Below are 20,847 nucleotides of genomic sequence, written 5' to 3' on the forward strand. Positions count from 1 at the left end.
GTGCCTGTGTGGGCACAGGTGTATATGTGCTCACATGCACACGTGTGTATACGTGTGTGCACATGCATGTGCGTTCCTGCACGTGTGAGAGAGTATGTGCATGTGTGCACATCTGTGTGCGTGGTGTCTGTGTGTGTGCACACATGCGTGTATTTGCACACGTCCCTCCCAACACCTCTAGGCTCCGGGGCTGAGAGGGGACAGTTGTCAAAAATCAGCCTATTAACACGTGTCCACTCGGGGTCTCGCTTTCTGGGCTCCGGTTGAGATTCGGACCTGGCAGGTGGGACACCTGGCAGGTGATGTGCGTGCAGGTGGGGCTGATGCCTCGGGAGCAGGGGCTGAGGGACCAGCCTGGATGGTCTCTGCAAACTTCCAGCCCTTTCTTCTAGTAGCTCTTGGCTCAGCTCTGGGCAAAGTGACCATAGAGCATTTAAAGCAAGGTTTGTCACCCACAGGGCTCAGTGCGGTGGGAGGGTCTTCAGGAGGACTACACCCCATCCTCCTGCCTCCCTCCCTCCTTTCCCCCTCCCTCCCCCTCCGCCCTCCTCCTCCTCTCAATTTCTCCTCCTTTCTTTGATTTTAGCTTTCTTCAAGTCTGGGTTTGGGTCAGTTTCTTCTGTTGGGGGGTGGGGGGACCCCTGGGCCTGTCATCCCTGCTAAGAGACCTGCTGGTGGCGTTTGAGACCAACTTTCCCATGCGTGCTCGGGCTGAACGGGGTCACGCCCTTCCTCGGGCCACCGAGGGGTGTGTGTCTGTGAGCTAATCTTTGTGGGGCTGCTCTTGGAATGTTGTCCTGCCAGGAGCAGGCCCAGGACCCTCTCCTGTGCCCTTCACGTTCCCGCTCTCTCTCTGCATGTGCCGTGTGGTCCCCTGTCCTTTCACATGCCCACCCAGGCCCGCCGTGTCTGCCTGTCCTGTGGGTCCCCCTCTGTCGCTGTGTCTTGTCTGAATCGGCCTCATTGGGGGCCTCAGGGAGGAGGGGCCGCAGGGGAGTGGGCGCGCATCCCCCCTTGACTGTGGACCCCGTGATGCATAAGTAACTTAGAGGCCAAAGCAGGCAAATGGAGATGGATGCTCCCCCCAGGCCAGGTGTGCCCTGGGGGCAAACAGAATCCTTGCCGAAAAGAGGAAAAGGGGGCAGGAGTCTGCCAGGTGTCGGGGGAGCAGACTGCCCCTCCTCCTCTAGAGAGGCCTCCACCATCATGACTGAGACAGCCCCCCAGAAGCGGTGCTGTGGTGGGTGTCCTCTCAGCCAAGGTGTGGAGGGTGGAGAGAGTGGAGGGGGCTGATGCCATCCCAGGGTGCTGCGAGGGAGCCAGGGTGGAGCCCGGGGCCAGGGCACCACTGCTCGGACCCAGCTGGCTCCCCTGCCTCTCGCCCCGCCCGGCCCCGACCCTTCTTGTCCAGCTCTTCCCAGGGACCAAGTTCACTTAGCTCCTTCTTCCTGGGGAGGAGAGCTGGTTTGTTTCCTCAGGGTGGGGGTATCTGAGCTGTAGAAGTCAGGTCAAGCCCCCAGCTGCAGTCCCTGACCCCTACGATTTCAGACTTCTTTTTTAAATTTAATTTTAAAAAATTGAAATATAGTTGATTTACAATGTTGTGTTTATTTCAGACTTCTTGATGTGGGGTGTGTGGAGAGGTTGGGGTCCCCTTGCCCCACGCACATTTGCAAAATCAAGGTGTTCAGAGGCGGGCTTCCCTGGTGGTCCAGTGGTTAAGATTCCGTGCTTCTAATGCAGGGGGCGCGGGTTCGATCCCTGGTCGGGGAAGTTCCACATGGCGTGCACTGTGGCCAAAAGAGTTGATGGGACATGCATTAAGAAATAAACTTTAAAAAAGGAAGAAAAGGGGAGTATTAAAAACAAGAAAGACCAATAATCCGAAAAAAAAAAAAAAAAAAAGATGTTCAGAGGCCTCCAGGCCGTGCTGGGCAGACAGGGCTGAGTGTCCCCAGCGCACATCACCTGCAGGGACAGCACCTCGTCCAGCCAGCTGTGTGTGGGCCTGGAAGAACTGGTTTCTGCCGGGTGGGACTGGCATACTTCATCTCTTCCACGTGTGTCGTCCTAACACCCCAGGTGTACAAGCGGGGTTAACTCAGTTCGGTTCGTGGTGTTTGTCTTTCTTGGTAGCACCAAAGTGGCAGCGTGGTCTCAGCGGGCCTTCCCGTCGGGAGGGTGGCCTGGCGAGGGAGCCGAGGGCCCAGAGAGGCATGAGGAAGTCCAGCGGCTTTGAGCTCTGAGCGCTGGCCGCTGGGAGGTGGTGAGGCTGGTGGGATAGGCTGGGATGGGAGGGGCCCAGCACACAGGGCCCAGCGCACAGGGACCCCCTTGGGCCTTCGGGGCCAAGTGTCCCCAATCAGGGGGCAGCAGCCTTGGCGCTCCAGTGGGACAGGGATGAATGTCCTTCCAGCTTGAGCAAGGGCGCTGCTGCCCGACTCAGGGAGGTCTGCATGGGACCTTTCCCACCTGCGGTCGAGGCAGGCCCCCTCCGGCCAGCATGGGGCCGGTGGGACTTGGTGGACAGACGTCCTGCACTGCCAGGCTCTCGGGGCCCTCGGTTGTTCCTTCTTGCCCTTTGAGGGCTGCCATCCTGCCAGCAGCACCTGAGCGCTCCGGCAGGCAGTTGTCTGTGCAGCCAGCCGTGGTGAAGGGAGGGAAGCCCCTCTGCCGGTGGACGTCCCGGGCCCCTGCACAGCCTGCCAGGGCCTGTAGGCTGCGCTCAGTTTTTGGTCCCAGCGCCCTGAGTTCACAAGCTTGCGCTTTGAAAGCCAGCTTCCCTCAGCTCTGGGGCGCCTGTCCCTGCCCCCCGGGGGTGCGGGGCAGGGACAGACTGCGGGGTGCAGGCCCGGCGGGGCCCAGAGCTCTGGGATACGCCCAAGCCAAGGGTGTCAGCTGCGCTGGGGGGACACCCACGTGGTGACAGGTCAGGCCTGTGTGCCCCTGTCTGCAAAGCACTATTTTGTCCCCCTCCCTCCCGTGACACCCCCGGGTGTAAACCACACGCTCTCGGGCTGGTCGCCTTCCCCGCAGCCCGAGAACCTGCTCCTGGCCAGCAAGTGCAAAGGGGCCGCAGTGAAGCTGGCGGACTTCGGCCTGGCTATCGAGGTGCAGGGGGACCAGCAGGCCTGGTTTGGTGAGTAGCCGGCTGGCCGACCGGGGGCCAGGCTGGGGGCGTCAGCTGCCCCCGGGGCCCCTCACACGGCCCTTTCCCCTCCCGCTAGGGTTCGCTGGCACGCCAGGCTACCTGTCCCCAGAGGTGCTGCGCAAGGAGGCGTACGGCAAGCCGGTGGACATCTGGGCGTGCGGTGAGGCTGGTGTGCGGGGCGGGGTAGGGCCGCAGGGCCACTGTGAGGGACCCGCCGCTGGGCTGACTCACAGGGCTACCCCCCGCTAGGAGCGCCCTCTCCACCCAGACTGGAGTCGCTAATGCGATCCTGGCGGTTGCTGAGAAGCCCACCGCCCCAGCACCTGCCCCGCGCTCTGCAGAGCGGTCTGGAGGAGGAGCGGCAGGAGCCCAGGTGGTGGATGGATGCTGGAGGGCTGGAGACCGTGCACACCACCCTGGCGGGGCCTGTCCTCTGCGCGGCGGAGGGGGCCGGCCTCGGGCCTCTCCTGTGAAGTAGGCTGAGGGTAGAGCAGAGGTGAAGGAGATGTATATGCCATTCCGCCGTCAGGGTCTCCAAACAGTGACACTTGCTGACGCTGGCTGCGGGGGCCGGGGGGGGGGGTCCCACTGGACCTTGAGGGTCCCAGTGTTCTCATGGGGCTTGCTGGCTTCGGGCAGTGACCCCCACCCTAGCTGATGCTGAGAAACTGGCTGAGGGTCCCCTAGCTGTCAGGCGGCAGAGCTGGGCATATGACCCCCACGCCGGGGGTCACACAGCTGACCCCACGCAGCAGCGCCCCACTGGCTTGTGGCCGCGCTGTGGGCTCTGTGGGCTGGGGCTGAGCCGCTGGGCGCAGGCGGTGAGGGCGGCAGTGCGAGGCCCTGCGCTTGCGGTTCCCCGCAGGGGTGATCCTGTACATCTTGCTGGTGGGCTACCCACCCTTCTGGGACGAGGACCAGCACAAGCTGTACCAGCAGATCAAGGCCGGGGCCTACGACGTGAGTGCCGGGACCCCCCCGACCCTCCCCATCTGGGGGAGGCAGAGGCAGGGAGCGGGGTGACGCCGCCCGTGTCCAGATGAGGCCCCCCCCGGAGAATTCCGTCTTCTGCCTGGGAAGGGGGCTTTAGGCTCCCTTGTGCGTGGCTTCCCTTCGTAGTTCCCATCCCCGGAGTGGGACACGGTCACTCCTGAAGCCAAAAACCTCATCAACCAGATGTTGACCATCAACCCTGCCAAGCGCATCACGGCGCACGAGGCGCTGAAGCACCCATGGGTCTGCGTAAGTCGCCCCAGCCTCGGACCACCCCCCGGCGCGTTGACCCTGGCGCGCTCTCCTCGCATCCGGTGGGTCCCCTGGTTTCCCGGGGGCTGCGTGGCCTGTGGCTTTGAGGCTGGTGGGTTTAAAGACCTTAGTCCCTGGGAGACTAAGGAGCTCTGTGGGAAGAGGAGGCCCAGTCCAGGGCGTGAGGGGATAGAGTAGTGAGGTGGGTGAGGGACAGGTAGGGGGGCGGACGGGCCATGAGGGGTGACGGGCTGGGGGGTTAGGCAAGCAGCGGGGACAGGTGGCCTCTGGCTGCAGTGGGCGGCCGGCAGCTCTTGGCACAAGGGCCCTGGGGGTGCTGCTGCCCTGAGCCTTGCTCCGAGCCCCCTCTTTAGAGCCCCGCCTTGGGGACAGAGCTGATGCCCCTCAGGGCTCCTTGCAGCGTGTGACCCCCTCCTCCCTCCCCCCTCCCCACAGCAACGCTCCACTGTGGCCTCCATGATGCACAGGCAGGAGACCGTGGAGTGCCTGAAAAAGTTCAATGCCCGGCGGAAGCTCAAGGTGAGATGCCGACCCCAGTGAGGGCCAGGGTGCCACGCCAGGCACACGTGCTCACCCACCCAGAGGGGCCGAGGGCCCTGCCCTGGGAGCAGCTGGAGGGGCTTGGGCAGGCCTGTGGGGGTCCCAGTCACCTAGGATGGGCTGCTCGTCAGTGCCGTCCCAGACTAGCCCCCCCATGGCAACAACACCAGAGGTGCCCAGACGTGAGCCTGGCCCCCAGGTGCACAGCTGGTCCCTCCTCAGCCGCCCACGCCGCCCATGAGGCATTCCTGGGGCTCCCTGGGGGGAAAGGCGCCCTGTGGTCGGTCATACTTTCTGAGCGGGAGAAGGCTGAGAAGCTTCTGACCTGGGGCAGGTTTGGTCAGGAGATCAGCTGAGCTCTGCTGCTTGCGTGGGCAGGGGGAGGGCGGGAGGGAGGGTGGAGGGCCCTGGGCAGGGAGGCCGTTGGGAGCCAGGCCCGCCCTCCCGACAGGCTGCTCTGTGCTGAGAGTGAGTGTCCAGGCCTGGCGGCTGGCGTGCACGTGCCTGTCAGGGAGAGGAGGTGGCGTGGGGAGAGGCAGACCCCCAGCTGCAGCCCCGGGGGGTCTTGACGCCTTTAAGAGCTGGGCTCAGTGGGCAGTTTAGGACCTGGGGTGCGTCCCTGTTTTAATGCTGGACGTGGGTGGCATGTCTGGGTGCAGCTGCCTCTCTGCGAGGCCGTGACTCGAGGTGCGGGCGGGGGTCTCCGCCTGGCCTCAGCCGTGTGTCTCTCCCCAGGGCGCGATCCTCACCACCATGCTGGCCACGCGGAATTTCTCAGGTGAGTAGAGCCTTCTCCAGGAGGAGCAGGCCTACGGCGGGAAGGCTGGGGAACGACCCGCCACCAGCTGCCTGCCGTGTCCTCACCCCACTGTCCCCTCCTCTGCTGCTGGCCCGGCCCGACCTTCGGCCCTCTGAGACCCTCGGGCCACAGAGGAGGCCTGGGCTACGGCCGGGCCCCGCGAGGGCCCGTCCCTGAGTGTTGGGTCTGTGTCTGAGCTGCCCGCCGGCCGGGCCGCAGCTCCGTGTGTCTGTGCAGGCGTTGGTCGGCACCTCTGTGGCCTCGTTGTTGTCCTGAATCCTCTGAGCACCCGTTCTGTGTGTGGGTTGGGGGGCGGCTAGAGGAGGCTCCGATGCTCTGGCTGGCGGCCGCCCACCCGGGCGCCGAGGGTGGGCAGGGCTGGGGGTGTGCGGCCGCTCTGGGGGGCTGTCGGCGCCCCTGAGGCCATGGGCCCAGGCAGGCCCAGCGGGGACAGTGTCACCCGAGGAGGGCCGCTGCCCCCGGCGCTCCTGTGGCTTGTCTGTGGCCCGCGATGCTGGTGCGGGTGCGTCTGTGGTCCGTCCTCGTTGTCCGTTTGCATCAGCACGCGCCCCATCCTGTTACTTTTGCTGTGGTGCTGTGCTGCCGGGCGGGGGGGCATGCCGTCACACCAGTACTAACAGGACGTGTCCTGTCCGCACGCCCAGCCCGGCACCCGGAAGGCCCCGCTGGGGTTTTCCAAGGAGAAAGGAGGCAAACGCTTTTCCGGTGTCCGTCGGTCTCCATCTTGTTTTCACGCTCCTGTGAAGGGATTCTGGAACCATCTGTCACCTAAACTTTGACTCTAATCTTCTTCTGCTTCCTTTGTCTCTTCTCTTCCCTCACCTCGCCCACCCCTCGTCTGTGTCCGCCCCTCCCCTCGTCTCTAACCCGGTGCTAACAGTGGGCAGACAGACCACCGCTCCAGCCACAATGTCCACCGCGGCCTCCGGCACCACCATGGGGCTGGTGGAACAAGGTAGATGTCCCGCCTGTCGGCATGCAGGTCCCTTCGCTGCACGCAGCCGCCGGCTGGGCCTTGAGAGCCTCCCCAGAGGCCCCGGGAGCCCCTGCTCCCGCCGTGGACACGCCCACAGAGCCCCCGTGGGCAGGGAGGCAGCCCCAACTGTCCCAGCGGCCTCAGACCCCACCTATTTCAGGAGGGGCCAGGCTAGCTGACCCCTGAGCCGAGTTGCCCTCCATGCCCTTGACCGAATTCCCCAGTCCTGGTTCCTGAGTCTGGGGGTCAGGAGACCCCTCTGGTCAGAGCCCTTTGCTGTCTCAGTCTCACGCCCCGCTTGTCCATCATGACCCCCGCTCAGAATGACCTTGACACCAACCCCAGGAAGCCTCGGGGCTGCTGCTGGGAGTTTAAATCCCGAGTGGGGGCCCTGGGGAGAAGGGCGTGGGCAGAGACCCTGCCCCGTGAGAGCCCACTGGCCACCCTGGCCACCCCCGACCTGTCCCGCACACGCGCCCAGGGCTCTGCCCTGTGCTTCCAGCCGCTCGCACGGAGCCGGTGGTCTGTGCTGAGTCCCAAACACGCACGTCTGCCCCGTGAGCCCCAAGACGGGGCCCTCGGCCACCCAGAGAATGACTCTGAAGGCCTCCTCTTGGTTTCTTTCTACGAGGCCCCCATTACCTCGTCCCCACCCTGTGAGGGGAGAGGCTCATTCTGCTAACCTGTGCCCCAGTCTGTGAGGGGCAGACCTCCCAGAAGGCCCATGCCAGCTCCCGCTCATCCAACCGTGACCTTGGCCGCATCACATGAGGCTAGTGGACCCCAAGACTTCCTAGTGGGCCCATGGCCCCAGCCTGAGCTGAGGGTGGCACAAGTGTAGGGCGGGCAGAGCCAGCTGCAGCTGAGGGGCCTAGAAGAAGCCCGGCATTTCCTGCCGGTGCCTTGAGTGTCGGCCGGGACAGGGCAGACGCCCAGCCCCTCCCAGGCCCAGGCCCTTTCTTTTTTCTTTTTTTATTTTGGTGGGGGGTACGCGGGGCTCTCACTGCTGTGGCCTCTCCCGTTGCGGAGCACAGGCTCCAGACGTGCAGGCTCAGCGGCCATGGCTCACGGGCCCAGCCGCTCCGCGGCATGTGGGATCCTCCCAGACCGGGGCACGAACCCGTGTCCCCTGCATCGGCAGGCGGACTCCCAGCCACTGCGCCACCAGGGAAGCCCCCGGGCCCTTTCTTTACTGCACATCCAGCCCAGCTCTTACCCCGTGACCCCACAGGGTGTGCAGGCCCGCCTGCCCACCCAGAGGACCCTGGCTGCTGCCTCCTGGGGCTTTCAGGGCAGGGCTGTCCTCAGCAGGAGGGCCTGTGCTCCTCCCGTGAGCCCGGTGACGGGTCCAGCAGGCAGGCCCCCGGGGTCGTCCTGAGTCAGCTTCATTTTCTGGGCCTTTCCGGAGCACCTGAGAGGGAGGGAGGGGCAGTGGGACACGGGACAGTGAGACTAGGGGCTCCTGGTGAAGCCGGGGGTGGGGCAGCGGTGAGCGAGGCAGGCGCCTCTGAGCCGCTATCTGCCCGGGGCTCCCACCTGCAATGCCCGCTGCCTGCAAGGGGATGTGGAGCGTCCGTGCATGAGGCCGCGAGCATGTGCGGCTCTGCCCCCGGCGCCCAGGGCTGCTCTGTCCTGGGGGTGGTCCGTGCATGTGGACAGAGCCCAGCATGGCTGTCCCTGAGTGATGAGCTAGGGGACGAGGTAAAGGCTGGGCCCTGTGGGTTGAGCCCCCATCCCCGCTAGGTCAGCCCACCTCAGCCAGTGCGTTGGACCCAGCAGACACGGCAAGCAGGGGGCTCAGTCCCAAGGCCATTGCTTCTCTGTGGATGACGGCCTCTGGGGTGACGTAGTGCCCTCGGCCAGCGGAAGACCGGGTGTCTTTGTAGATCTCTTGCAGTTCATCAAGGCGGCCTGGTCAGTCCCACTTGGCCTTCACCAAGAGGAGACTCAGGCAAACTGCTGGGGTGGCAATGATGGCCTGGCCCCAAGGACCCGGGCCGGGGTGGGGCAGAGGGTCTCTGCTTGTCTCTGGGGGTCTAGGGCGCCTGGTTGGTCCACCTTGGCTCCTGCTGTGTAGTAATGAATTCGACTTGAATTCGACTTGAGGAAACACAAAGGAAACTCCCTATGCCTTTGACCGCTAGTGTAGACAGGAGTCAACAGGATTCTGGAATTATTCTCAGCCAGAGATGTGAATTTTCAGGAAACGCGGCGGCCAGGAGCTGAGCTCAGGAAGACGGCAGCTGTGTGTCCAGACACCCTGTACCCAGACACGCAGGTGTAGGTTACAGGGGTTCGCAAGGAGGAGTGTTCGGGAATCGATTACAAGGACAGGTGTCTGCTGCAGGGCATCCTGGAGCCTGGGCCGTGGTGGCGGACTGAGTCACCTGAGGGGTGGCTTGTTAGGGAGGGGAACTGGTACCGTCCCGTGTAGCACGGTCTGGAATGTGGGTTTTGATAGAATCAGGGACTGAAGGGAACCCTCTTAAGACCCAGGACTGTCCCAGGATCTGACCCAGGGGCCCCCCTTTCCTGCCCAAGGGGAAGACCAGGCAGAGCTGACTCTGCCCCCACCAGGGCACTGGGCTGGCCCTGACCGGACTTCTCAGACCAGCACTGGCGTGCACTGGCCCTAACTCAGCTGGCCGGGAATGCCGCTGGCCAAGGCTGTGTGGCACTGGGAGGTGACTCTCCCCAGACTGCCCACCTTAAATTGGGGTGGCGGGGGTCAGCTTGCTCGTCTGCTCAGCTCTCACGACGAGTGCCTTCAAGACGGGCTGGACCCCACTTTCCTCCAGCTGTGTCCAGCCAGCTGGTCGGCCAGCATAGACAGGGTCCCCGGGCTCTGTGACCACAGCACGACCCCCACTTCGGGGTCAGTAGGGAGGCTAGGGCCATGCTGGTCAGGAGTGAGGCTGCAGGCCCTGGAGGCCTGGGAGTTCCCATGTCTGCAGGACTCGATTGTTCCTCCGTGGTGAGTTACAGGCATGCGGACGTAGCTGCCACCTGGGAGGTTTTCACAGTCCCCGCAGTGGGAAGTGGGTTGTGGCCCTGAGCAGGCGGCATTTCTGGTCCTGGATGCCTGCGGAGGCCGGCCTCACCAGGTGAGGCCTCGCCCTTGCGAGGATGAACTGGGGGACGAGGAAAGGGATGACCTGTGGTCCCGTCACTCGCTGGGGTACTGTGGTGCTTCTCACGGGGTGAAGCCCACTGGGCGACAGGGTTGGGCCAGGAGTCAGGTTTCTCGTTAAACTTTGGCCTGTGGATCCTGGGAGGGAAACTTGAGGGAACTGATGGGTCCGTTGGGGAGGAAGGCTGGGAACTGAGGCTGCGCCCAGTGTAGCAGGTCTCCGATAACCCCGCGGGGCCCTCTGGCTGGGGGCAGCCACCTGTGTGCCAAAGCAAAGCCCGGAGGGCGGCGATGGCCACCTGGACAGGGTAAGGCGATCAGCAGGGGGTGGCCCAGCGGCCTGGTCGCTGCACTGGGGACCTTGACCAGTGGTTCTCGAACTGAAGCAGGATCCCCCAGAGCAGATGAACAGTTAAACTGATGCCGAGCCCACCCCCGAGTTTCTGCCTCAGGAGGTCTGGGGCAGCCCAGGCAATGAGATGCTGACGTTGCTGGCGGGGGCGGGGGTGGGGTCCAGGGGGACCGCACTTTGAGAATCGCTGCATCTCTCTGGGTCTTTCTGATGTGCCGGCCGAGTCAACGGCCTCCAGGGGTGTTCCCAGCAGGAAAGGTCCCCCCCGCACAGGCCTGCTGGGGGCCACCCTCCTCCCTCTGGGCAGGCGGCCTCCCCTTCAGGGCTGGCCAGCCAGAGCTTTTGGAGCCGGTGGTGGGGACTGTGCCACCTTCCTTCCAAGGCGAGGGACCCCACCCTCCGGCATCCGACCCCAGGGCTGCTTCTCTAACCCGCACCGGCTGTCCTGGGGCACTGCTTGGTGTGAGCGTGGGCAGGGCGGGTGAGGCAGGAGCCGCTGAGCCCTGGGCTGCAGACTTGCACTCCCTGCCTGAACGTCCACAAACCTTGTTTTCTCTCTCTTCTTTCTTCCTCACTCCCTCTCCTCCCCTTCTCACCTTTCCTTTTCCGTAAGGTAAGCTGACTTCCTTTGTTTTCTTTTTTTTTTTTTTTCGAGTTCTGTAATTAAAACTAACCTCTGCAGAGGGTGCAGATGCTGGGGGGCTAAGGGCCTGTGGGGTGTGGCAGGTCAGGGCCCCTGAAGCTGGCTCACAGAGAGGCAGAGGCAGAGCCGCCCCCGACCTCCTCCCCGGGGGTGCGGGGAAGGCTGGGATGAGACGGGCCGTCTGCTGGGCCTGGGCTTCTGAGGGGTGGTGGGAACCTGGGATGCAGGTGGCTCTTCGGACCCTCCCCCAGGTGTGTCATCCTGTTGATGTCACTCAGAGCTTAAGGTCCTTGGTGGGTGGGCACAGAGGCCCGAGTTGGCCCAGTCAGTGCTGCCAGAGCAAGGCCGAGCGGTGGCCCCAAGGCTCGGGCTGCGGGGTGGTTTAAGAGGGAGAGTGAGGCTGCCCCCCGGGGCTCTGAGCTGAGAGGCGTGGCCTGAGGCCTGGCCGTGGGACCAGAGCTCCGAGTCCTGTCTGCCAGGGGAGGGGGGCCAGGAGGCTGAGAGCAGGCACCTGGGGTTGGGGCAAGCCCCTCCCTTTGTGGGTGGCCAGCGGCAGCCCACCCACCCCTGCCTGAGGACATGGGGGTGCCTACCACTCCAACCTGCTGTCCTGCCCTGTGTTCCCATCTCGGGTGAGGGGCAGAGCCCTGCCTTCCTTTTCGGGGAACCTGCATGCTGCCCTCCCGGAAGCCGCTGGTCACAGGTGGGAGGAGAAACCTTGGTGTCCTCCCAGGTCATGGCGGATGGCCGGGGGGAAGGCCCTGTCCCGGGGACGAGGGTCCTCGGGCAGCGCTGGCCAGGCCTTCCCCAGGGCGGCCCTGCTCGGCACAGGGCACAGGCCCGCTCTGTCCCCAGCTGGGCGCAGAAGCTACCTCTGCCTTGGGACCTTGGGTCGCCTGCTCGCTCAATCTTGGGGAGCCCAGGCTCCTCGCAGGCCCCCGAGGCTGCCTCACGCCGAGGGGGTGGGCTGTCCTGGGACCCGGGCCCCTCACTCATCACGTCTGTTTCCTCCAATGCAGCAGCCAAGAGTTTACTCAACAAGAAAGCAGACGGAGTCAAGGTGAGGCGCTGGCTTGGCCCTGGGGGGTCTGGGCCCCCCGCCCCCATCTCGAGCCTACAGCTTTGCCCAATACCTGAAGCTCCCTCTGGGCCTCCTCCCCTCCCAAGGAAGGGGCATGACCCCCTCATTCTCTCCCTAATGGCTTCTCTTCCTCTCTCTGCAGCCCCAGACGAATAGCACCAAAAACAGTGCAGCTGCCACCAGCCCCAAGGGGACGCTTCCTCCAGCTGCCCTGGTACTGAACCCCTCGTCCCCCGCTTCTCGGCCCTCCTGTACCCCGGCTGTGTGCTAGCCACCTGTCGGGAGGCCTGGGGTAAAGCTGGGGTGTGTGCCAGCCTGTCTCTGACAGATGACACTTAGCCCTTCCAGCCCCACCGCCGCTCGGGTGTGGGAGTGAGGGTGGACTCCAGTTCAGGCCGTGCCGGAGAGCCGCTCTGGGTGCAGCGGACAGGCCCCTGCTGACTTGTGGGTCAGCAGTGAGAGCCCGTCAGGGAGCCGGTGAGGCTGAGAGCCAGGATCCAGGGCACCAACCTTGCTCGGCCTCTCTGCTCGCAACGGGCTGAACCCCCGTTGATGGGCCCAGGCAGGCTCTGCAGGGAGAGTGGCCCGGGGGTCGGGGGTGAGGACAGGTTAGGCAGTGGGGACTCCCCCGCCAACCCCTCTCCTGGGTGCTGCAGGGGTGTGCTGTCTGGGAGGTGGGAGCCTTTGGTTTCTCCCCGGGAAGAATGGGTGGGCCTGACCTTAGCTTCAGAGCCCGGTGATCTGGAGGGAGTCAGAGACCCCTCGGTGGTTTCCCTGGTGATGGCCCAGCAGCAGCTGTCGGGTCTAGGGCAGCAGCAGCCATGGCATTTCCCATCAGAGTCTGTGTCCTGCAGGCCCCGAGGCAGGTGTGGGGAGGTACACTTCTATGGCTGTGCGGGCCTGTGGCTGCCTGGAGGGTTCAGGGGGCTCCTGCTGGGGAGGGCTGGGCAGACGTGAGGTCAGACGGACCCGCCAGCACCAGCCCTCACCTGGAGGGTCCTGTCCAGGGGATGGAGCTGGTGGTGCAGGGTTGTGGCCAGCGGGTACCGGCCCTCCTGCCCAGTATGCTGTGCGCCTGTGGTGTCTCGTGTAGAGCAGGCCATCCCGAGAGGCTGGGGTTTGCTGGTCCACAGGTTCTGAGTTTGCTGAAAGCACACTTGGTGTCCCCGCGGGCCCCAGGCCGTGCTTCTGGGTGTGAGCCCTGGACCGCCCGTGGAGAGGCTGGGTTTGCCGAATGGCCATCCAGCGAGTGGGAGGGCGGCCTTGGTCCAGGAGGGGAGGGTCCCACGTGCCGGCCTCGCAGCCAGCCCCGTCTCGGACCCCATCCATCCCATGTGCCACCCCACCCCCATGACATCTTCAAACTGTGCCCCGCCCATGCCGAGGCAGAGGGCCCGGCTGCAAAGAGAGGAGGCGGCGCGCCCGAGGCAGGGCACCCAGCGTGTGGCTTCTCGCCACCGCCCTCAGGCGCACGCTCTCCATCGCCCTCCCGTCGCAGGCGCCGGCGAGGTCCCGGCAGGTCTGCTTGTTCCATCTACATCGTCCCAGGTTTCTCTCCAGCTGCTCTGCTCCCCGCTGGCCATCTGCCGCCCTGCTGAGCTGCCACCCTCTCCTCTCCTCTCCTCTCCTCTGGGGGGCCTCCACTCTCCTCCTCTTCTCACTTCCCTCTTTCCTTCCTCTGTGCTTCCTTCTTCTGTAGGAACCTCAAACCACCGTCATTCATAACCCAGTGGACGGGATCAAGGTACTGCGCGTTCCTCACCGCCCTCTTGGGAGTGTCTGCTCAGGCAGTAGGCAGACCCCCTGGCCCTGGGGAAGCTCTGGGATGTTGACCCCGGGGAAGCATTTGTGCCAAGACAACTGTGCAGGGACCCCTCCCAAGGCAGGACAGAGCCCCCCAGGTCCGCGGGCTGCTCCCTTTTGGGGAAAGGCCCCAGGTGCGGCCCTTTTTGGAGGCATGGTTGTACCAAGTCCACGGTGGACACAGGAGCCTGGGCTTCCTCATGTCCTGAGCAGGGTCCACTTCTCAGACCCTCTCCATCCTGCCTTGGTGATGGCCAGGTCCAGCCTAGCCAGGAGCAGCTGAATGCAGGGCCCATTTCAGAGGCTCAGGGCGCCAGGAAGAGCCTGGGTGTCCTCCGTGATGCGCGGCCAGGGCTGCGTGCTCCGGGGGAGAAGGGCCGGCGTGGGCTGCCCGGCGTGCCCCCGAGTGTGGGGCGGGGGAGAGGGGAGCAGCACAGACTCCCCGACCTCACCCGTTGCTCGTCGCCTCTGCCCGCTGCGCCCGGTGCTGCCCGCTGAGCTGCCCCCTCCTCCTGCCCCTCCTCTCTGCTCTGGCATCAGCTCCCATCCCATCGGCATCTTCACCCCGGGGCCAGGGAAGGGGCTGGCTCTCTGGGGTGGGGGGAGGGATGGGTGGGCGGCCACGCTGTGTTTCCAGAAGCGGACTTCCACCTGGGCCTGGGATCCTCAAAGGGTCCCCACACACCCCAGCCATGGGCCAGGACCAGGGGGCCTTGGGCAACTGGCTGTGGGCCGGCCCCCAGGCTCAAGGTGCTAGGAAGAGCCCGGGTGTCCTCTGTGACTCGGGGCCAGGGATGGGTGTTCCTAGGACGCTGTGTCTGGAGTGAGGCTTCTGGGGCTGTGGTGTGAGCCCTGATCCTACAACCTGTAGACACCCGCATTCCTGGGCCAGGGCCCAAAGCAGTGTGTCCTGTGAGGGGGCTGGAGGGGGCGGGGGGGTCCCTTGGGGACCCTGTTAAGATGTTCCTTCTGAGGAGCAGGCAGGCCTTCTGGGGACCCGGTGACAGGTGGCTGGCACCTGGTTTTATATCTGAAGGGCAGTAAGCCAGGAGTGAGGTAGGAGGTGCTGGGGCCCCCTCTCTGCCCTTAAGGCCACCCGAGAGGTAAGGCCAGGCCTGGCTGGACGGTCTGGGCCTGGGGAGGAGGTGTGGTCGCTGCTGCAGTCTGTCTGGGCCAGGCCAGGGCTCCGGAGCAGCTACTGGAAGCTTCCGCCTTGTCTGCCAAAATGCACGGGCTCTGGGTGATTTTCTGCTCCACTCGGAATCTTGGAATTCCAAAAAGCTTGTTTTCCTCTCCTGTGGATGAGTCATCTGAGCACACGGAGTCTTTCCACTGGGTGTGCCTTGTGGGGAGAAGGGGAAGTTGGGGTCCTCAGCTGTTGGGGACATGGCGGCCCAGCCTGGGGACAGGTGACCCCTGGGGCTGGTGTGAAGCTCCAGCGCTGCCTGTGGGTTTCTGGGGTTCAGGCCACGTCCTGACCCGTTGTCTCCCCGTGTCTCCCCAGGAGTCGTCTGACAGCACCCACACCACCATAGAGGACGAAGACACAAAAGGTACCCCAGCTCCCCGCCTGCGGGGGCAGCGGGGCGGGCCACTGGCGGGTGGGGAGCTGGGATGGAGAAAGGCCGAGGCCTGTGGTGCGGGCGTGTGCCCAAGGGCTGACCCTGCTCAGGGCTGCAGTCCCACCTGAGCCTGGGTACAGACCGGCGCCGGGCAGTCTCCGGAATAGCATCCAAGCAGAGCCTGACAGGCCCGGGCTCCCTGAGCAGCGAGGAAGCCGCTGCCCTGGCTGGGCCGGTTCTCTGCACGGGCCCCCAGATTGCTCTGGGGGCTGTGCGCCCAGCTCCCACGGTTGAATTTGCTGTTTCTTCTCTCAAAGGTCCTTAAACCTGTGCCTGCCCGTCTGGCAGTCGATTCGGGGACGGGCAGCAAGGGGCGTTTCCTGGGCTTGTTGTGGGATTGGGGGGTGGGCTGCAGAGACTCGAGCTCCCACCCACTCTCAGGGCTCCCAGGCCGAGCTGGGCCGTGCTCCGTCTGTGCCCCACAAGGGCCCCAGGGTGCCGGGCGCCGTGTGCTCACCCAGGGCCCCCTCTTCCACCCTCGGCTTCCTCAGCTGCCCCCAGGGAGGGGATCTGGTCCCCCCTCCACTCAGACCAGGCCGCCCGTCCCCACGTGGAGGGCCCGCCTGACCCTCTTGGCCACGCGCTTGTAGTTGAGCGCTGGGTGCCCTCAGGGCTGCCCCTGGGCTGGACAGTGGCCACTCAGCCAGTTTAGGGGGGATGCAGTGACCCTGTCCTGAGTACCCTCCCTGCCCCAGAGTGGAAGCGAGCATAAGGCTTTGGCCTCTGGATGCAGGGAGGGTGGGCGTTCACGTGTTTTCTCCAGACTGCAGGCCCCGAACCATCAGCATGGAGCATGGAGGTCTGCAGACCTCTCCCAGGCCCTGTCCTGTGGTTCTGTCCCTGCCTCAGCAGGCTGGGGGCCTGAGGCAGCCCGAGCCTGCAGGAGCACAGGGGAGCGGGCCAGCCTGGCCAGCCTCGTCCCAACCCCTTGTCTGGCTGGGGGAGGGTGGGCAGATGCCCGAGGGGCCTCGCGGGACAGGGCAGGGCAGGCACAGGGGCCCCGGGAGCCTCTCACCTCAGCTGTGTCATCCGTCAGATGCGGAGAAGCCTCGGTGGGCCCAGGCCTGGCCTCTGCTGGCCTTGGCACACAACCTTCCCACCTGGAGGCCGGCCTTCGAAGGCCCCGTGTCCAGCCCTGCACGTGGTCCTGTGTCTGCCTCACATACCTGCTGTGATCGCACAGCCCTGGGCGCGCGGGGGTGATGGTGCTCCAGGAGCCCTGGACCCCACCGCGTGGTTCTCCAGCTTAGCCCCTCTCCTTCTCCTGCACTCCCCCTCCTCTCCTGCGTGTCCTCACCTGCGTGTTCACATCTCGTCTGTCCGCTCAGCCCCCAGGGTCCCTGACATCTTGAGCTCCGTGAGGAGGGGCTCGGGGACCCCAGAAGGCGAGGGCCCCCCGCCCTGCCCGCCTCCGGCTCCCATAAGCCCCCTGCCCACCCCATGTAAGTAGCCGGGCCCCTGCTGCTGTGGGGGTCTCCCTGAAGGGCCTGCAGCTCCTCTGAGGGGGCACTTGAGAGCCAAGGGCTGGCCGAGCTTGGGCACCAGCTTGCCCCCGACAGCCCCCCTCTGAGGCTCCCCAGGGCCTCTGCCCCTCAAGCCCCCCTCCGTGCGGGCCTTCCCCACTGGCCTGGGGGCCACCCGGTCCACCATTCTGCTCGGGTGTCAGGGCCAGGGCTCCTTGATGCTGAGACAGGCCCCAGGGCGGCAGAGAGCAGGGGCCCTGCTTCCTCTCCCCCAGCCTCGCCCGGCAGCCTCCTCATATGTCTGCCTCCTGTCCACCCAGCCCCCAGAATCTGTGACATCCTGAGCTCCGTGAGGAGGGGCTCGGGGACCCCGGAAGCCGAGGGCCCCCCGCCCACCCCATGTAAGTAGTGCCCCAGGCCTGCTGCTTCTGCTGCCCAGTGGCTCCTGCGTCCTGCCGTGCACGGCCTCAGCTGCTCCCAGGCCGGGCTGCCGAGGCCTGGCTAACTGTGTGGCCTGGCTGGCCGTCGGGGGGCACACGCGCTAACTACCCCCCAGCCCGGTTCCCCGACCCTCACCTCCCACACTGCTCCCCGCACTGCTGTCCGGGGCCCCAGGCCTCTCCCCCAGAGGGTCTCCCAGGCCCAGGGCAGCCGGCAGGGCCCCTCTGAGGCCGCCCACCCATGTGCCCTGCCCCTCGGGCCCTGGGCCGTGCCCTTGCCCGTCACGCTGACTCCGTGTGGGCCCCGGGGAGCCTCGGGGAGCCCAGGCACAAGGAGCTGTTATAGAAATCCTCTCAACCACAGGCCTGGGGGTTTAAGGGGAGAAGAAAGGGCCCGGCCTCCCTGCAGAACTGGGTTCTCCACAGAGGGGCCGGACGTTCTGCTCATCCTTCACTCACTCACCCCTTCCTCACCTGTCGGGCGCTGACCGAGGGCCTGTCCTGCATCTGGGCTGTCTCCTCTGTCCCTTCCTGGGCCAGGCTGCCCTTCAATGGAGGGCACCCTCCGCCCGCAGCAGCTTTCCACGTCCCCCCACCGACCTGGTCAGACAGGTGCAGCTGGCTGAACGTTCCTGAAGCTTCCCCCTGTGCCCCACACCCCTCTCTGTCACGCTCCACTGCCACGTCCCTTCTCCACCCCTCTGCCCCCCTCCATCCCCCATGTCCCCTCGTGTCCCCCTCCATCCCCTATGTCCCCCCTCTGTCCCCCTCCATCCCCCATGTCCCCCCTCTGTCCCCCTCCATCCCCCATGCCCCCCCTCTGTCCCCCTCCATCCCCCATGTCCCCTCGTGTCCCCCTCCATCCCCCATGTCCCCCCTCTGTCCCCCTCCATCCCCCATGTCCCCTCGTGACCCCCCCGTCCCCCCACTCTCTGGCTTTGGCTCACCAGCTCATAGGTTTTGTCTTCTGTGTGTTTCCCGCCTGCCTCGTGTTTCTCGTGTTCACGTCTCGTCTGTTCCGCCCCAGCCCTCAGGATCTCTGACATCCTGAACACGGTGAGGAGGGGTTCGGGGACCCCAGAAGCCCAGGGCCCCCCACCCTGCCCTCCTCCGGCTCTCCCAGGCTCCCCACCCACCCTGTGTAAGTAGCACCTTGAGTGGCCCTGCTGGCTGCTCCTGGGGGCTCACAGGGGTGTGGAGACCCCTGGCTGCGGTGCGCCGCCCCCTGGCTCTGGGAAGGGGCCGGCTCGGGGGTAGGGGGACGTGGGGTGCAGGGAATTCCACACGGAGCTGCCGTTTGGCTAAAGACATGCACGTGTGCGAAGAGAACCAGGAAGCAGTTTCCCGTGATCTAGAGCCACACGCTCCCAGGGTCTGCAGTCTGCAGGTTTCTTCCGCAGCGAGGATGGGACGGCGCCGGCCGGGTGGTGCCTGGGGTTACGCCCCCGCCGGTGATGCTAGGGGTGGGGGCCCGGCCGGGCAGGCGCTGGGCTGGGCCACCTCCCCAGGGAGGGAGGAGCCGCCGCAGCCCGTCTGCCGCCCGCCCGCCAGTATCGCTTACAGGGATGGATGACACCCCAGGGCGGCAGCCATCCCCACCTCCGGGGAGACACCGGGCTCTCAGAGGAGAGGCTGCGGGGCCGGGGGCCGGGCATGGCGGGGGAGAGGCTGGGTGAGTGCCGGGCCGGGAGGGTGCTGACCCCCGCCCACCTGCTGTGGGCCAGGCCCAGGGGCCTGGCCGAGAGGAGGGAGGGGGGAGGGAGGCCCTGGGAGCAGCCGGGCAGGCACGGAGGCCTGAATACTGTGGCCTGAATCCGGGCTTGCCTGAGGGGCGTGGAGGCGAGTGTCCGAGGTGAGGGACAGGGTCTTGCAGGCGGGCGCACAGCGGAGCCTGTGGGAGGGGGCCGATCCCCGTCCCCATTTGTGCGGCGTCCTATCCGAGTCTAGAGGCCACCACGTCCCCATCTCTGGGATCCTTGCAGCCCCTCCTTTCACAGATGAGAACGATGAGGGGAGGAGATGCGGAGGGTTGTGCCCAAGGGGGCCACCTGCAGCGTGACCTCGGCCCGGGGCTGCGACCCACCCTAGGAACGTGCGCGGGCCAGGTGGGGACCTCTGAGGACAGGGCATGCCACGGGTGCTGAGCACCCCAGGCTGACCTGGGGGGCCCACGGCACTGGCTTGCCCCTTTAGGGGTCTGTCCTGAGCTTGACTCCGGGAGGTGTGGCCACAGAAGGTGCTGTGACCAGCACTGGATGGAGGGTGGCCGGGCCTGCAGGGTGCAGGGGAGGGGAAGATGCAAAGCCCTGGGGGGCACCGGGGGCACCGAGGGCGGGGGGGCCCCATCAGTCTCCCTCAGGGAGAGGGGTCTCGTGCTGGGATGTGCACCCTCCTCTCACCCGGAGTTCCCAGCATCCCAGCTCCATAGGCCTGTGTGAGGGTCCTCGGGTGAAGGAACGTGGGTGGGGCCGGCCCGGAGAAGGGACTTCTGAGGGGCCATTGTGGGGTGAGTTATGGCGCTCAGTGGGCTGAGTGCCAGAGCCGGGGTGCCCTCTCTCCAGCTCTGGGACCAGGGTTCGGCCCCTCACGGCACCGAGGCCCGGGCTGCAGAGGGCCATCCCTGGGCTGGGTTGTGGGTACCCTCCTTTCCCGGGAACGTCCCCGCCAGCTGTCTCAGTGTGGAAATGGGGTCGGTGCCCACTGGCCGGGGCCGTGTTCTCCACGATCAGGGATTACGCACAATCCAGGCTGATCCTGTGCAGCTGCCTCCCTGGGGTGGCTGGGGGCATCCTGGCACCCCTGCAGCTGCCGAGGGACAGGCCTTGGGGTCAGCCTGGGGTCACTGGGGTACCCCCGGACCCTTTGCCGGTGGCCGGGCCTCCCTGGCCTGTTAACTCACCCCAGGAGAGCCGGAGGGGACATGGGGGCTGCACTTCAAGCCAGACCTCAGCTCCGTCCCCGGAGTTGTCTGGTGGGGGGGGCTTGTCCTCAATAACAAGCCTCACCCCCGCCCCCAGGAGTCCCTTCGCGCAGCATGCCACTGGGGGGGAGGAAGGATTGCTCCGCAGCGTGGGGTTAGACGTGGGCGGCAGCCCCTCCGAGGGTCAGGAGCGTCCAGCCCACTCCTGGGCTGTGACTGGGCTCGTGTGGCCTCAGCTTTCCCATCTGCAGAATGGACGTGGTGGCTGTTTCCTAAACTTCAGACTTTGCAATGTGTGCTGCGACCCTAGGTTTCTATTTACTTAATTCTTTCTCTTTACACTGACTCCATTTTTAATTACGCTTTGTTTAAAAATGCTCAATATTACTTCATTAAGTGGAAGATTCAGCTCGCCACAGTGCAGTAGGGTGACTGTAAAATCAGAGTGCACGGGAAGCAAAACAGAAAAGGTCACTCAATTCCAGCTGCAAGGCTGTTGGCTAAGGGCTCACATGGGGCGGGGGCGGCTCACGACGTTTGTGAAGAAGGGGGGTTGACAAGTGTCGGGGTGTCGGGGTGCGTAGACGTCCCCTTGGCGAGATCAGCAGGATGGCCTGGAGCTGACAGAGTAAATCGCACG

General features: G+C 65.4%; 1 protein-coding gene across 1 annotated transcript in view; it reads left to right on the forward strand.

Moving 5' to 3' along the window:
* Window positions 1–20,847, forward strand: part of CAMK2B (calcium/calmodulin dependent protein kinase II beta) — a 94,865-nt gene that overhangs the window by 68,956 nt on the left and 5,062 nt on the right. Inside the window, exons 7-20 of the mRNA XM_079931701.1 lie at window positions 3,037–3,139; window positions 3,228–3,311; window positions 4,017–4,111; window positions 4,271–4,393; window positions 4,853–4,936; window positions 5,693–5,735; window positions 6,658–6,732; window positions 11,898–11,938; window positions 12,102–12,173; window positions 13,659–13,703; window positions 15,267–15,315; window positions 16,713–16,826; window positions 17,168–17,248; window positions 18,315–18,428. Coding sequence (XP_079787827.1) covers window positions 3,037–3,139; window positions 3,228–3,311; window positions 4,017–4,111; window positions 4,271–4,393; window positions 4,853–4,936; window positions 5,693–5,735; window positions 6,658–6,732; window positions 11,898–11,938; window positions 12,102–12,173; window positions 13,659–13,703; window positions 15,267–15,315; window positions 16,713–16,826; window positions 17,168–17,248; window positions 18,315–18,428 — 1,123 coding nt within the window. The remainder of the gene's footprint in view (window positions 1–3,036; window positions 3,140–3,227; window positions 3,312–4,016; window positions 4,112–4,270; window positions 4,394–4,852; window positions 4,937–5,692; window positions 5,736–6,657; window positions 6,733–11,897; window positions 11,939–12,101; window positions 12,174–13,658; window positions 13,704–15,266; window positions 15,316–16,712; window positions 16,827–17,167; window positions 17,249–18,314; window positions 18,429–20,847) is intronic.

This window comes from Stenella coeruleoalba (genome assembly GCF_951394435.1).
Source record: "Stenella coeruleoalba genome assembly, chromosome: 9".
Classification (NCBI taxonomy): domain Eukaryota; kingdom Metazoa; phylum Chordata; class Mammalia; order Artiodactyla; family Delphinidae; genus Stenella; species Stenella coeruleoalba.